The sequence below is a fragment of the Pelodiscus sinensis genome, chromosome 1, assembly GCF_052426305.1.
Source record: "Pelodiscus sinensis isolate ZL-2025 chromosome 1, ASM5242630v1, whole genome shotgun sequence".
In the NCBI taxonomy this organism is placed as follows: Eukaryota; Metazoa; Chordata; order Testudines; family Trionychidae; genus Pelodiscus; species Pelodiscus sinensis.
Window position 1 is genome coordinate 98,865,929 of NC_143052.1, and position 13,704 is coordinate 98,879,632.

At 41.0% G+C, this 13,704-nt stretch overlaps 1 protein-coding gene across 1 annotated transcript in view; it reads right to left on the bottom strand.

Moving 5' to 3' along the window:
• Positions 1-13,704, bottom strand: part of POLR3B (RNA polymerase III subunit B) — a 121,445-nt gene that overhangs the window by 81,398 nt on the left and 26,343 nt on the right. The window contains exon 10 of the mRNA XM_075938432.2: positions 1,175-1,297. Coding sequence (XP_075794547.1) covers positions 1,175-1,297 — 123 coding nt within the window. The remainder of the gene's footprint in view (positions 1-1,174; positions 1,298-13,704) is intronic.

Below are 13,704 nucleotides of genomic sequence, written 5' to 3' on the forward strand. Positions count from 1 at the left end.
GTTCAGACTGAAGAGAATTATGGCCTGGCCTTAGCTAGTGGCTATTGTTACTGGCTTTATGCAAAAGATTAGAATTTCAGTAGAGTTCATGCACAATAAAAGTACTCACACACTCATGTGGAAGGTTACTGTCTGGCTACGTTACACTACAGGGTTTTTGCGCAAAACCCCATGGAGCGTCCACACCATAAGCACATTTTTGCACAAGAAAATGTACAGTAGAAAGGCAGAACAGAGGGCTTTTTGCAGTACAGGTATACCTCTTTCTAAGAGGAATAACTCTTTTTCGTGCAAGAGTTCTTGCGCAAAAAGGTGCGTGTGGATGTTCAAAAAGGGTATCAGAAAAAGCACAGGTGCTCTGAGGGCCATTCTGTTAATGGCAATCAGAGCTTTCTTGTGCAAGAGTGTTCATGCAGTGTGGACGCTCTCTTGCTCAAAAGAGCATCACTTTTGCAATGCGGCTTTGTAGTATGGATGCGCTTTTGCGCAAGAAATTTTTGTGGAAGAGCTCTTCCACAAAAAGCTTCTTGGACAAAAAGCCTGCAGTGTAGACATAGCTTCTGTGGTATGACCAACTTAAACAAATTTGAGGCCCTTAACAAAAGTACAGCTCATTCAGGCTGTGTCTAAACTACATCCCTTTTTTCGAAAAAGGGATGTCAACTAGACACTTGGAAATTGCAAATGAAGCGGTGATTTAAATTTAAATTAGGAGTACAGGATCTTTCAAAAAAGGGTTTATTTTAGATTGATCCCCATCTAAACAGCCATTTTTCTTTCGAAAAGCCCTGTTTTGAAAAAACCATGGCCACCATTATGCAAATGAAGCACAGGTAATTTAAATCCCAGCTTCATTTGCAATTTCAAAGTGTCTAATTAAACTACATCCCTTTTCTAGAAAAAGGGATGTAGTTTAGACACAGCCTCAGATTATAGACTTCACTGCCCACCACATATACTAAACATGGGCTACATCATGTCTAAGTATAAATAGATGAGTCTTGGCTTCATTTTTTCTCCTTAGACAATTATACCAGAAATTTTTCTTGTGACATGTATGGCCCCAAACCAAAACTAAACAAAAATTGTTGCATCAACAACCCACGTACCAACAGCAAAACAAATATCCATCATCTTTAGATTTCACACCCCATGGCCATGTGAAAAGACACACCTGCATCTGTGTAAAAATCTGAGCTTTTTGGCATTCTTCCAAACTGGGAGCAAATGCAGCCATCACGTGCTCTTCTGTACCAATCATCTGCACAATCTCTTGGTCACTCTCAACACCCATGGCCTAGGAAATGAAGAAAAGACAAAAATAGTGCTGGCTTTATGTTAACTCACTGACATTTGCTTATGCTAATTTGGTATTGTTTGTCAGTATTACTTCTAAGCAAAAGCTACTTCTCTCAGAAACTGTGCCATCTGGCATTGGCAGCCCATACTCAAGCTATGGAAGAACCTGAAATGTAATCTTGATAAGCAACAGAAAAACAAATGCTCCAGAGTTCCTTTTGATTGTGTGTAAGCTGTTCCTTATACATTTCTTAGAAAAGTATACATTTCTTAGTAAAAATAAAAACTGGCTAATAGTAGCCTTACAAACTATCAGAGAAAGTCTATTCAAAAGCTACAATAAATAAGGGAAGGTGAAATTACCTAAGAGCTCACACATTACCCCCCCTTTCCAAACAGTTCTGCACACTGAACCCTCGTCTACACTAGGGAGTTATTTTGAAATAATTCTTTATTTTAAAATAACAAGTGGAGCATCCACACAACCAGCCTGTTATTTCAAAATAACTCCTCCTTTTCACGAGGAATAATGCTTGTTTCAAAACAGGTGTTTTGAAATAGCAGTAGTGTGGATGCTCTACTGCTGCTATTTTGAAATAACTACTTCCCAGAGTCATTCAAAGTAATTATTCCCCAGTGCTTCCTGGGGCTTTAAGTTGAGGTAGCATACCCACATTAAGGGAGCCTGCCTTGGACTAATCTTGAGGCCACCCTGTAGTGTGGACATGCTATTTCAAAATTATTATTTCGCGAGTTATTATTTCAAAAAGTTGTTTTGAAATAATTTCTTACTGTAAACATGCCTTTAATATTACTGCATATTCTATTGGAGTAACTTTTCCATGTACCATCTTTGCAGCTATCAGCATTTAGAAGATGACTTCATTGCAGAATCCCACTTGAAAGCCATCTTATCTACTATTTCACTGATCCTCAGACACCTTGTTATACTTTATACTCTAGAAAAAGCTTAATAAACTAAGAAAGCACTTAACAGGTTTAGCAAAATCTCTCTATAAATAAGTGTTTCAAGGTGGCAGCCAGCAGTGCAGGCCTTTGTGGATTCCAGATGGTGCTAAAGCTTTCTCTTCACACATTTGTCTGGAATTTTGCCATATCAAGAAAAAGGGAATAATCTCACTCAACCTCTTTTGGCAGAGTAATATGCTTCTCAGAAGTTGGGAGCAAAGTTACATTTTGCATTCATCTTCTTCCCTAAGCTGTGCACAACAAAAGACCACTGTAAATAATGGGCTATGTATACCCTCTATGCCGATTCTCAATATAAATTGACAATGTACCAAAGAGTCACATTTTCCTAAAAATACATGAATAGCTTCTTTTAAATTCTTTTTACTGAGTGTTTTGTTTTTAACATCCTACTAATGCCTTGCCTTCTGCAATAAATTTGTCTGCCCCTTTGTCAGGGTTTGACACGGTTTTAAAAAGGTACAAGTGGTGGAAATCCTTAAAGTAAGAAAACAAAACCAAATGCCCCCGCTTCCCCATGTGTCTTGATGAGGTCTCAAAGCATCACATCTGTAAAACAGTCTAAGAATACTCCAGTTCCAATGTATATTGTAGGTTTGGTGTAGAGTACACGTCACAATTCTGCAGTCACACCAACATACTATTTAACAATCTACAAGTAAACCTATTCTGTCCTCTATAGATTAAGATCTCAATTTGGAATCTAAATCTTTATTTTACCTATTCTTTATTTTTAACAACTAATCATACTTTTGTACATCATCGATAAAGACTTCTTCATAAAGACGGGAGAATAGGTTCTTGATGAATATTTATGCATTTTGCAATTTAAATTGCTGGCTGCTTAATTGAGAGAGATTTAAAATGTGATTAAAATTGTTGGAACACTTGTAAAGCAAGGTGGCCAGAATGTCTCAATGAAAAAAAGCAAACTATGAATTTTCTGGTAACTGGGCTAACAAAATTGAAGTTGACCACTTCTGGGAGAGTGTCATTAAATCAGTATCAAAATGTCATGACTTGTTACTTCATACTATATATACGCTATTTTGCAGAGTATAATGGATTTAGCTGTGCATAAAAGCCAATATCTATGCAGTACTAATAAGACATGAAAATAAAACATTTGTTTGTATTTTTATATGGTGTGTTTAGTAGCTTGATTATTCACGTCTACCTTCATGCTTTCTTTTTTTGTGATTTAGGTCCTAATACTGCATCTGCCCATGCACAATGCACGCAGAGTCAGGGTATTTAGCTTATAACACAGCTGGGATCCAGAAGCCCCAAGACATCTCATTACTATTATTCCTATTATAACAACACTCAGAACATGCTGGGTATTGTACAGACATATTGGAAGGGTGTCCATGATCTAAACAGAAAGGATAGAGGAAAGAAATATAAAAGCAAAGTGTTCAGGGAATAGATTTGCATATGTCTTGTTAGTTTTTTGTTTTTGGTGAAGTGCCACAGAGGGTTATATTATGGGACAGAGGTGGGGGAAAGAAATGTAAGGAAGGGATCATTTTAATAGGGACGGAGAAGTAAGGAGGAGGGAAGTAGGTTGTTGAGGAGAGTGCCAGGCAGGGAGAGCAAGGTGGGACCAATAAGACTTGGGCTGTGTCTACACTGGGCTACTTATTCCGGAAAATCAGCCGCTTTTCCAGAATAAGCTGCGAGCTGTCTACACTGGCCCTTGAATTTCCAGAAAAGCAACGATGCTCTACTGTACAAAATCAGCCGCTATTCCGGAAAAGCTATTCTGCTCCCGCTCGGGCATAAGTCCTTATTCCGGAACACTGTTCTGGAAAAGGGCCAGTGTAGACAGCCCAGTAGTCTTTTCCGGAAAAAAGCCCCGATCACGAAAATGGCAATCGGGGCTCTTTTCCGGAAAAGCGCGTCTACATTGGCCACAGACGCTTTTCCGGAAAAAGGGCTTTTCCGGAAAAGCAGCCTGCCAATGTAGACTCTCCTTTTCCGGAAAAACTGAAAACGGAATAGTATTCCGTTTTAAGCATTTCTGGAAATTCATGCCAGTGTAGACACAGCCTTGGAGTTTAGTAGAAAGATGGATGAAAGCGAACACAGAGTGAGAAGAATGTTCAGAGCTCCTGCTGCAGAATGCAGTCTGCTGACCCAACCCGTGGCCAGGGACTGTGGAAGCTGCTGCTGCCTACAGAAATGTGTGTAAGACTACACAGCTCCTTCTGGAGTCTGGCCTCAGCCCAGCTCTTACTGCCTCAGCCCATATCTTAATGACGATGTCTAGTAGTTGCCATGGCAGTTCCCTAGAATGCAGTTCTGTAATCTTTTAGGTTAAATCAGAGAATGGAGACTGGCAGGTGACTGAATTAAGAGATGTCAGAGAAAGTTAAAGGTTGACCCCATCACAGGTAGAATACGTTTGTGGCTTTCACAATTCAGAGATGAGTGCTGAGAGGCGGGAATCCATAAATCCAACAGACCCACAGTGAGGGAGATGTTAATCTGTTTCTTTAAGATTTCATATTACAAGCCTCCAGTTATTGCAAAGTTAAACCACTTCCTAAATGACAACTGGAACCACTGTTCAATCCTTTATAGATCCCAGAGTGTGCTATTCGTAAGCTTCAATACATGCAGCAATTAGAGAGGTTTCAGAGTAAAGATGTTTTACTAAATAATCTGAGTAAAATCTGACTTTAAAGTTAGTTTACATTCCTTACACTATAGTTTTGGTAAAGTGAATAATCTTCCATTAAATCAGCTCTCAAGTCACTTACTTAGATCTACATCTGCCCACAGAGTAAGGAGAGAAAATATTATATTATAATTATATATATTATACATATATATAAAAATTAGGGCTGTCAAGTGATTAAAACTTTTAATTGCGATTGTGTGATTAAAAAATTTAATCACGCAATTAATCACGTAGAACTCCCATTTGAAACGACATGGCGGCGTTTCAATGGGGCAGCACTGCATGGAGCCCAGGATCAGCTGGAGTCCCCAGCTGACCCTAGGCTCCATGCTGCGCTGCCCCTTGGAAGCTTCGCGGTGGCGTTTCCAAAGGGCAGCAAAAGCAGAGCCAGGGATCAGCTGGAGTCCCCAGCTGATCCCTGGCTCTGCTGTTGCAAAGCCCCTTCATAGAATCATAGGACCATAGAGCTGGAAGAGACCTCAGAAGGTCAAGTCCAGCCCTTTGCCCTAGGCAGGACCAATCCCAACTAAATCAACCCAGCCAGGGCTTTGTCAAGCCGAGACTTAAAAATCTCTAGGGATGAGTACCCCACTACTTCCCTAGGTAACCCATTCCAGTGCTTCACCACTCTCCTAGTGAAATAGTTTTTCTTAATATCCAACCTGGACCTCTCCCACTGCAACTTGAGACCACTGTTCCTTGTTCTGCCACTACTGAGAATAGCCTTTCTCCAGCCTCTTTGGAACCTCCCTTTAGGAAGTTGAAGGCTGCTATCAAATCCCCCCTCACTCTTCGCTTTTGCAGACTAAACAGACCCAACTCCCTCAGCCTCTCCTCATATGTCATATGCTTCAGCCCCCTAATCATTTTCGTTGCCCTCCGCTGGACCCTCTCCAATGTGTCCACATCTTTTTTGTAGTGGGGGGCCCAGAACTGGAGACAATACTCCATATGTGGCCTCACCAAAGCCAAATAAAGGGGAATAATGACACCTCTGGATCTGCTGGCAACGCTCCTCCTAATGCAACCTAATATGCTATTAGCCTTCTTCGCTACAAGGGCACACTGTTGACTCATATCCAGCTTATCATCCACTGTAATCCCCAGGTCCTTTTCTGCAGAACTACTACTTAGCTGGTTGGTCCCCAGCCTGTAACAATGCTTGGCATTCTTCCATCCCAAGTAAAGGTCTCTGTACTTGTCCTTGTTGAACCTCATCAGATTTCTTGTGGTCCAATCCTCCAATTTGTCTAAGTCACTCTGGACCCTATCTACCTCAGCCCTTAGCTTAGTGTCATCTGCAAACTTGCTGAGGGTGCAATCCATCCCTTAATCCAGGTCATTAATAAAGATATTGAACAAAGCCGGTCCTAGAACTGAACTTAGGGGCAGTCCGCTAGAAACTGACACCATCCTGATATTGAGCCTTGATCACTACCCGCTGGGCCTGACCTTCTAGCCAGTTTTCTATCCATCTTACCGTCCATTTATCCAATCCATATTCCCTTAACTTGCTGGCAAGAATATTGTGGGAGATCGTATCAAAAGCCTTGCCAAAGTCAAGGTATATCACATCCACTGACTTTCCCATGTCTACAGAGCCAGTTACCTCATCATAGAAACTAATCAGATTGGTCAGGAACAACTTGCCCTTTGTGAATCCATGCTGACTATTCTTGATCACTTTCCCCTCTTCCAAGTGCCTCAAAATGGATTCCTTAAGGATCCCTTCCATGATTTTTCCAGGGACTGAGGTAAGACTGACTGGCCTATAGTTCCCTGGATTGTCCTTCTTCCCTTTTTTGAAGATGGGCACTACATTTGCCCTTTTCCAATCATCTGGGATCTCTCCCAATCTCCACGACTTTTCAAAGATAATGGCCAAAGGCTCCTCAATGACATTTGCCAACTCCCTCAGTACCTTTGGATGCATTAAGTCTGGACCCATGGATTTGTGTACGTTTAGCTTTTCTAAATAGTTCCTAACCTGTTCTTTACCCACCAAGGGCTGTCCATCTTCATCCCATCTTGTGTCACTCAGCACATTAGTCCGGAAGCCCATCTTGTCCATGAAGACAGAGGCAAAGAAAGCATTGAGTACTTCAGCTTTCTACACATCATCTGTCACTAGGTTACCTCCTTCATCCAGTAAGGGCCCCACACCCTCTCTGATCACCTTCTTCTTGCTAACATGCCTGTAGAAACCTTTCTTGTTATCCTTTACATCCTTTCCCAGTCGCAATTCCAGTTGCACTTTCTCCTTCCTGATAACCCCCCAGCATTCTCGAGCTATACTCTTATAGCTCTCCCTGGTTTCCACTTTTTGTAAGCTCCCTTTTTGTGCTTAAGTTCACCAAGGATTTCCCCAAGGATTTTCCCGGTAAGTCAATCCAGTCTCCGACCATGTTTGCGTCTCTTGCTACGCATCAGGATGGTTTCTTTCTGTGCCTTCAATAAGGCTTCTTCAAAATACTGCCAGCTCTCCTGGACTCCTTTCCTCTTCATGTTAGCATCCCAGGGGATTCTACCCATCAGGTTTCTGAGGGAGTCAAAGTCTGATTTTCTGAAGGCCAAGGTATGTATTTTACTACTCTCTTTTCCTCCTTTGGTCAGGATCCTGAAGTCTACCATCTCATGATCACTGCTTCCCAGGTTGTCACCCACATCTACTTCCCCTATTAGTTCCTCCCTCTTTGTGAGCAGAAGGTCAAGCTGCGCACGGCCCCTGGTCAGATCCTTCAGCACTTGTACCAAGAAGTTATCCACAACATTCTCCAAAAACTTCCTGGATTGCCTGTGTACTGCTGTATTGGTCTCCCAACAGATGTCTGAGTGATTAAAGTCCCCCACGAGAACCCGGGCCTGCAATCTGGAAGCTTGCACTGCCCCTTTGAAGTGCCATTTTGGCACTTTAAAGGGGCAGCACATTAGGAGTCGGGGATCAGTTGGGGACTCCAGCTGATCCCCGGCTTCACTTCGGCACTTCAAAAGGGCTTTACAATGCAGAGTTGGGGATCAGCTGGGGACTGATCCCCAGCTCTGCTGTTGCAAAGCCTCTTTGAAGTGCCTGAGCAGCAATTCAAAGAGGCAGCACAGCATTAATGCCTGCGATTAATGAGTTAAAAAAATTAACGCGTTAATCTCGTCCTGCATTAATCGCAGGCATTAACGCAGGTCAATTGACAGCCATAATAAAAATATAAAATCCTACTTGCCCCTGATGTGTAAGCAGCACCAGTGTTCCCTGTAAGATGTGCACTTGGATGGCCACCTTGGACAGATTCAAATGCAGACCAGTAGAGTAACAGAGCACCCGGAGCCGCCCCCGTTCCCGTCCCCCATCTGACAGCAGTGTTTCTACTGGTGGTACAAATCCGTATATGCCTCGGTGCACATAACAAAACTTATTGCACACATGGACGGAAAAAATTAGAGGGAACAATGACCAGCACAAGTGAAATTTAAGAAGCTAAAACATAGTTTTGGGGTTGAAATCTGAACTAAGGACATGTCTTTTAAGGCTGATTTTAGTTATTAAACACAATTATATAAATCCTATTTATAACTGAAGAGTGCTTTATAATGGAAAGTGCTGGGCAACCTTAACTATAGGAATCACTCGCTGCCAGCTCCACCTAAAAGATCTAAAAGTAACTAACAAATATTTACTGTTTGGACTAAATTTTTCCATGCCAGAGAAAATGTGTATTATCTTTATGAAAGTTTCAATAAAAATGCCACAGCAATTTCCAAGAAAAAAAGTTAGTCTAAAGTACCTATTCCGCCCCCTCCCTCCCACGTTTTAAAAAAAGTTCTTCATTTGTTTAAGTGATCTATTTTCTCCATCTCTTGGAGCAAGGATTTAACTAAGCTATCGTTAAATTATCAACCTAGAAAAATTAACATGCTCAGTACAGCCTGCTGCTAAAATCTCCACATTACACTGACTAGAAAACTGCCCAAATGGATCAATATGATATTCAGGCAATACAGCAGAAAAAAGAAAAACGAACAAAACCCCGCCCACATATTTTTGCATAAAAATCTGGAAGGTACCAGCCTCTGTTCTGCTGAGTTCTAGCCTCAGCAGGAACATGTCATGTTAGTTCCATATCTCTTATGTTAAATAAAAGATCTGAAGTTTTAATACTTATACAAACTGCTGTGCAGCATTAGTACAGTGGTCTTCCAGATGGGGAAACTGAGGCAAAGTAGTTCAATGACTTGCCCAAAGTGTACAGTGCGCCAGGGGAAGAGCATAAAATCCAGGACTCCCGACTACAAATTCCACATTTTAACCACTAAAATGTAAATAAATGCACATTACACCGTATCCACAACAATAAAAAATAAATACATTCACACATACAACACAACTTTCATGACACACTCAGTTCCTTGCTGAAAAGGATCTTCTAAGTAATTGCAAGACTGCTGGTCATATTTTCACAACGCTGGATTATTTAACTATGGAAACAAAAAGGTTAACTGAAACATGTTTCGATATTCTATTTATTTTGCTATAGTTCAGCAACGAGGAACCATGACTAGAGAATGACCTGCAGGGATGGCCCTCCATCTCCGTGAGCCCATGACCAGTGGTGGGTAACTTGTAGCCTTTGGCCCACTAGGCTTCCATCTGTGGCCTGTGCACTCTGTCTGCTCCCTCCTCCCCCACACGCCTCTCATACACTGGGGCACTGGAGCCCTGCACTGCCTACTCTTACCCCTCCTTTCCACTTTTGAAGCACCATGAATCCACTGATTTGCACTCCATCCCTGCTCCTCCCCCTTCCCTCCCATAGCTTGAATAGCTGCAAACAGCTGATTTGCAGTGTGCAAGCTCTGGGGAAGATGGGAAGGTGTGGGGATGGAGTTTGAATCAGCGGATTCATGGTGCTCCAAAAGTGCTAGAAAGGAAGGGGGAGGAGTAGGCAGAGCAGGACTCCAGTGCCCCAGTGCATGAGAAGTGCATGGAGGAGGGGGACTGAAGAAGGGTGCGTGGGCCACAGGTTGCTCACCACTGCTCTAGTCTCTCTCGAGTTTTTTTAAGATGATAACCATTGATAAACTGGCACTCTGAAAATGAGGAAATCATTGCAGGCTGAAAACTACTGATATTAGTCTCCTCCAAAAGAAGTAAAAGTTTTATATATTTTGGTAGACAAATTTAATGGACTAGCTCAAGTGACTAAATCAACAGAAATTCTGGCTAGCCAGGAGCAGTTGGGATTGCAAAGAAAAATAAATAGTTTGCTCTGAAACACAAAAACTAAGCATTTTATGTTCTTACCTCCTGTCCATATATTTAAAACCTATATAAACCAGAATATGGTATATACAGTGCTGTTCATTCCTTCTCATACAATTTTGCAAAGTTACAAACAACATACTGGTAAGAAAACAGCACAGTTATTATGCACTTAACAGCTCTCACCCACTGTGGGACATAATAAATAGTTTTCAGCAAGAGAAGGGAAAAGAGCTGACACCCTAACCAAGATTCTTAATGAAGAGTCCCATGGGATCCTTAAATTCCATTTGTATCATCACCAGATGTGTGATGAGGACCATAATTTAATATTTCATAGAAAGGATACTGCAAAGGTATGGAAAGCTCTATCACAGACTAGGGGAATGAAGTTTTAATATTACAAATTATTAATTATACACAATTATAGCAGGATTTGGTGGTGATGAGGGACTTCAACTACTCAGATATATGTTGGGAAACTAACACAGCGGGGCACAGACTATCCAGTAAGTTCTTGGACTGCACTGAAGACAACTTTTTATTTCAGAAGGTTGAAAAAGCTATCGGGGGGAAGCTGGTCTAGATTTGATTTTAACAAATAGGGAGGAACTGGTTGAGAATTTCAAAGTGGAAGGCAGCTTGGGTGAAAGTGATCATGAAATCATAGAGTTCCTGATTCTAAGATATGGTAGAAGGGAGAACAGCAAATTAGAAACAATGGATTTCAGGAAGGCAGATTTTGGTATGCTCAGAGAGCTGGTAGGTAAGGTCCCGTGGGAGGCAAGACTAAGGGGAAAAACAACTGTAGAGAGTTGGCAGTTTTTCAAAGGGACCTTATTAAGGGCCCAAAAGCAAGCTATTCTGCTGCATAGGAAAGATATAAAATATGGGAAAAGTCAGTCTTGGCTTAACCAGAAGATCTTGCATGATCTAAAAATAAAAGAGGAGTCATAAAAAAATGGAAAGTAGGACAAATTACAAAGAATTAATATAGGCAAACAATACAGGAATGCAGGGGCAAGATTAGAAAGGCACAAAACGAGCTCAAACTAGCTACGGGCATAAAGGGAAACAAGAAGACATTCTATAAATATATTAGAAGCAAGAGGAAGACCAAGGACAGAGTAGGCCCATTGCTTAGTGAGGAGGGAGAAACAGTAACAGGAAACTTGGAAATGGTGGAGATGTTTAATGACTTCTTTGTTTCGGTCTTCACCGAGAAGTCTGATGAAAGAATGCCTAACATAGTGAATGCTAGTGGGAAGGGGATAGATTTAGAAGATAAAATAAAAAAAGAACAAGTTAAAAATCACTTTGAAAAGTTAGATGTCTGCAAGTCACCAGGGCCTGATGAAACGCATCCTAGAATACTCAAGGAGCTGATAGAGGAGGTATCTAAGCCTTTAGCTATCATCTTTAGAAAATCATGGAAGACAGGAGAGATTCCAGAAGACTGGAAAAGGGCAAATATAGTGCTCATCTATAAAAAGGGAAATTAGAACAACCCAGGAAACTACAGACCAGTCAGTTTAACTTCTGTGCCAGGAAAGATAATGGAGCAAGTAATTAAGGAATCCATCTGCAAACACTTGGAAGATAATAAGGTGACAGGGAACAGCGAGCATGGATTTGTAAAGAACAAATCATGTCGAACCAATCTGATAGCTTTCTTTGATAGGATAATGAGTCTTACAGATAAGGGAGAAGCGGTGGACCTGGTATACCTAGACTTTAGTAAGGCTCTTGATACGGTCTCGCATGATATTCTTTGTTAATAAACTAGGCAAATACAACTTAGATGGGGCTATTAGAAGGTGGGTGCATAACTGGCTGGATAACCATTCTCAGAGAGTAGTTATTAATGGTTCACAATCCTGCTGGAAAGGTATAACAAGTGGGGTTCTGCAGGCATCTGTTTTGGGACCCGTTCTGTTCAATATCTTCATCAACGATTTAGCTATTGGCATAGAAAGTACATTTATTAAGTTTGCAGATGGTACCAAGCTAGGAGAGGTTGCAACAGCTTTGAAGGAGAGGGTCATAATTCAAAATGATCTGGACAAACTGGAGAAATGGTCTGAGGTAAACAGGATGAAGTTTAATAAGGACAAATGCCAAGTGCTCCACTTAGGAAGGAACAATCAGTTTCACACATACAGAATGGGAAGCGACTGTCTAGGAAGGAGTACGGCAGAAAGGGATCTAGGAGTTATAGTGGACCACAAGGTAAATATGAGTCAACAGTGTGACGCTGTTGCAAAAAAATAAATAAAAAAAAAGCAAACATGATTTCTAGGATGCATCAACAGGAGTGTTGTGAGCAAGACACAAGAAGTCATTCTTCCGCTCTACTCTGCACTGATTAGGCCTCAATTGGAGTATTGTGTCCAGTTCTGGGCACCACATTTCAAGAAAGATGTGGAGAAATTGGAGAGGGTCCAGAGAAGAGCAACAAGAATGATTAAAGGTCTAGAGAACATGACCTATGAAGGAAGACTGAAAGAAGTGGGCTTGTTTAGTTTTGAAAAGAGAAAACTGAGAGGGGACATGATAGCAGTTTTCAGGTATCTAAAATGGTGTCACAAGGAGGAGGGAAAAAATTGTTCTTCCTGGCCACTGAGAATAGAACAAGAAGCAATGGGCTTAAACTGCAGCAACGGAGGTTTAGGTTGGACATTAGGAAAAAGTTCCTAATTGTAAGGGTGGTTAAACACTGGAATAAACTGCCTAGGTAAGTTGTGGGATCTCTATCTCTGGAGATATTTAAGAGCAAGTTAAATAAATGTTTATCAGGGATGGTCTAGAGACAGTACTGGGTCCTGCTATGAGAACAGTGGACTGGACTCGATGACCTCTCGAGGTCCTTTCCAGTCCTAGTATTCTATGGTTTATTTATTTAGGCAGATTAATGGAAATCTCTAAATCAGTTTATAAAATACATTGTTAGCTGCACTGCAGAGAACAGCTGTGATTACCTGTCCTACTGCAACACATTGACATAAAAATGTTCACATGATATTTACAAGAAGAGTAGGTGGCTATGGAAAACAGTGAAACACTATGAGGATTATTGCCAGGATATGAATGAGGTGTCATTACCACACTTGAAAAGAAGATTTTCAATGACTAACAGTGTAGCTGAAAATCTCTGTGTATATAGATATTTGGACATACCACCGGGTGACAAGGAACTATGACCATTCAACTTTGTAAAAGACGACAGAACCTAACTTCTTACTATATGAGCAATCAGCTCAAAACCTGCATAGGCACAGTAATATTTATCTGATTTTCTAGAATCAAAGGAATAGTGCGTCCATTGCTTCTGATATTATTACAGTACATTTATACTCACAAATAATTTCTTAATATCCTTTAACACTACCTGCTAAAACACACAATAGCCTCAAGCTATTTAAAAAGATCTTCATAAATCAAAGAGAAGAGATACTTTGGACTAGTTTCTCAACAGTTT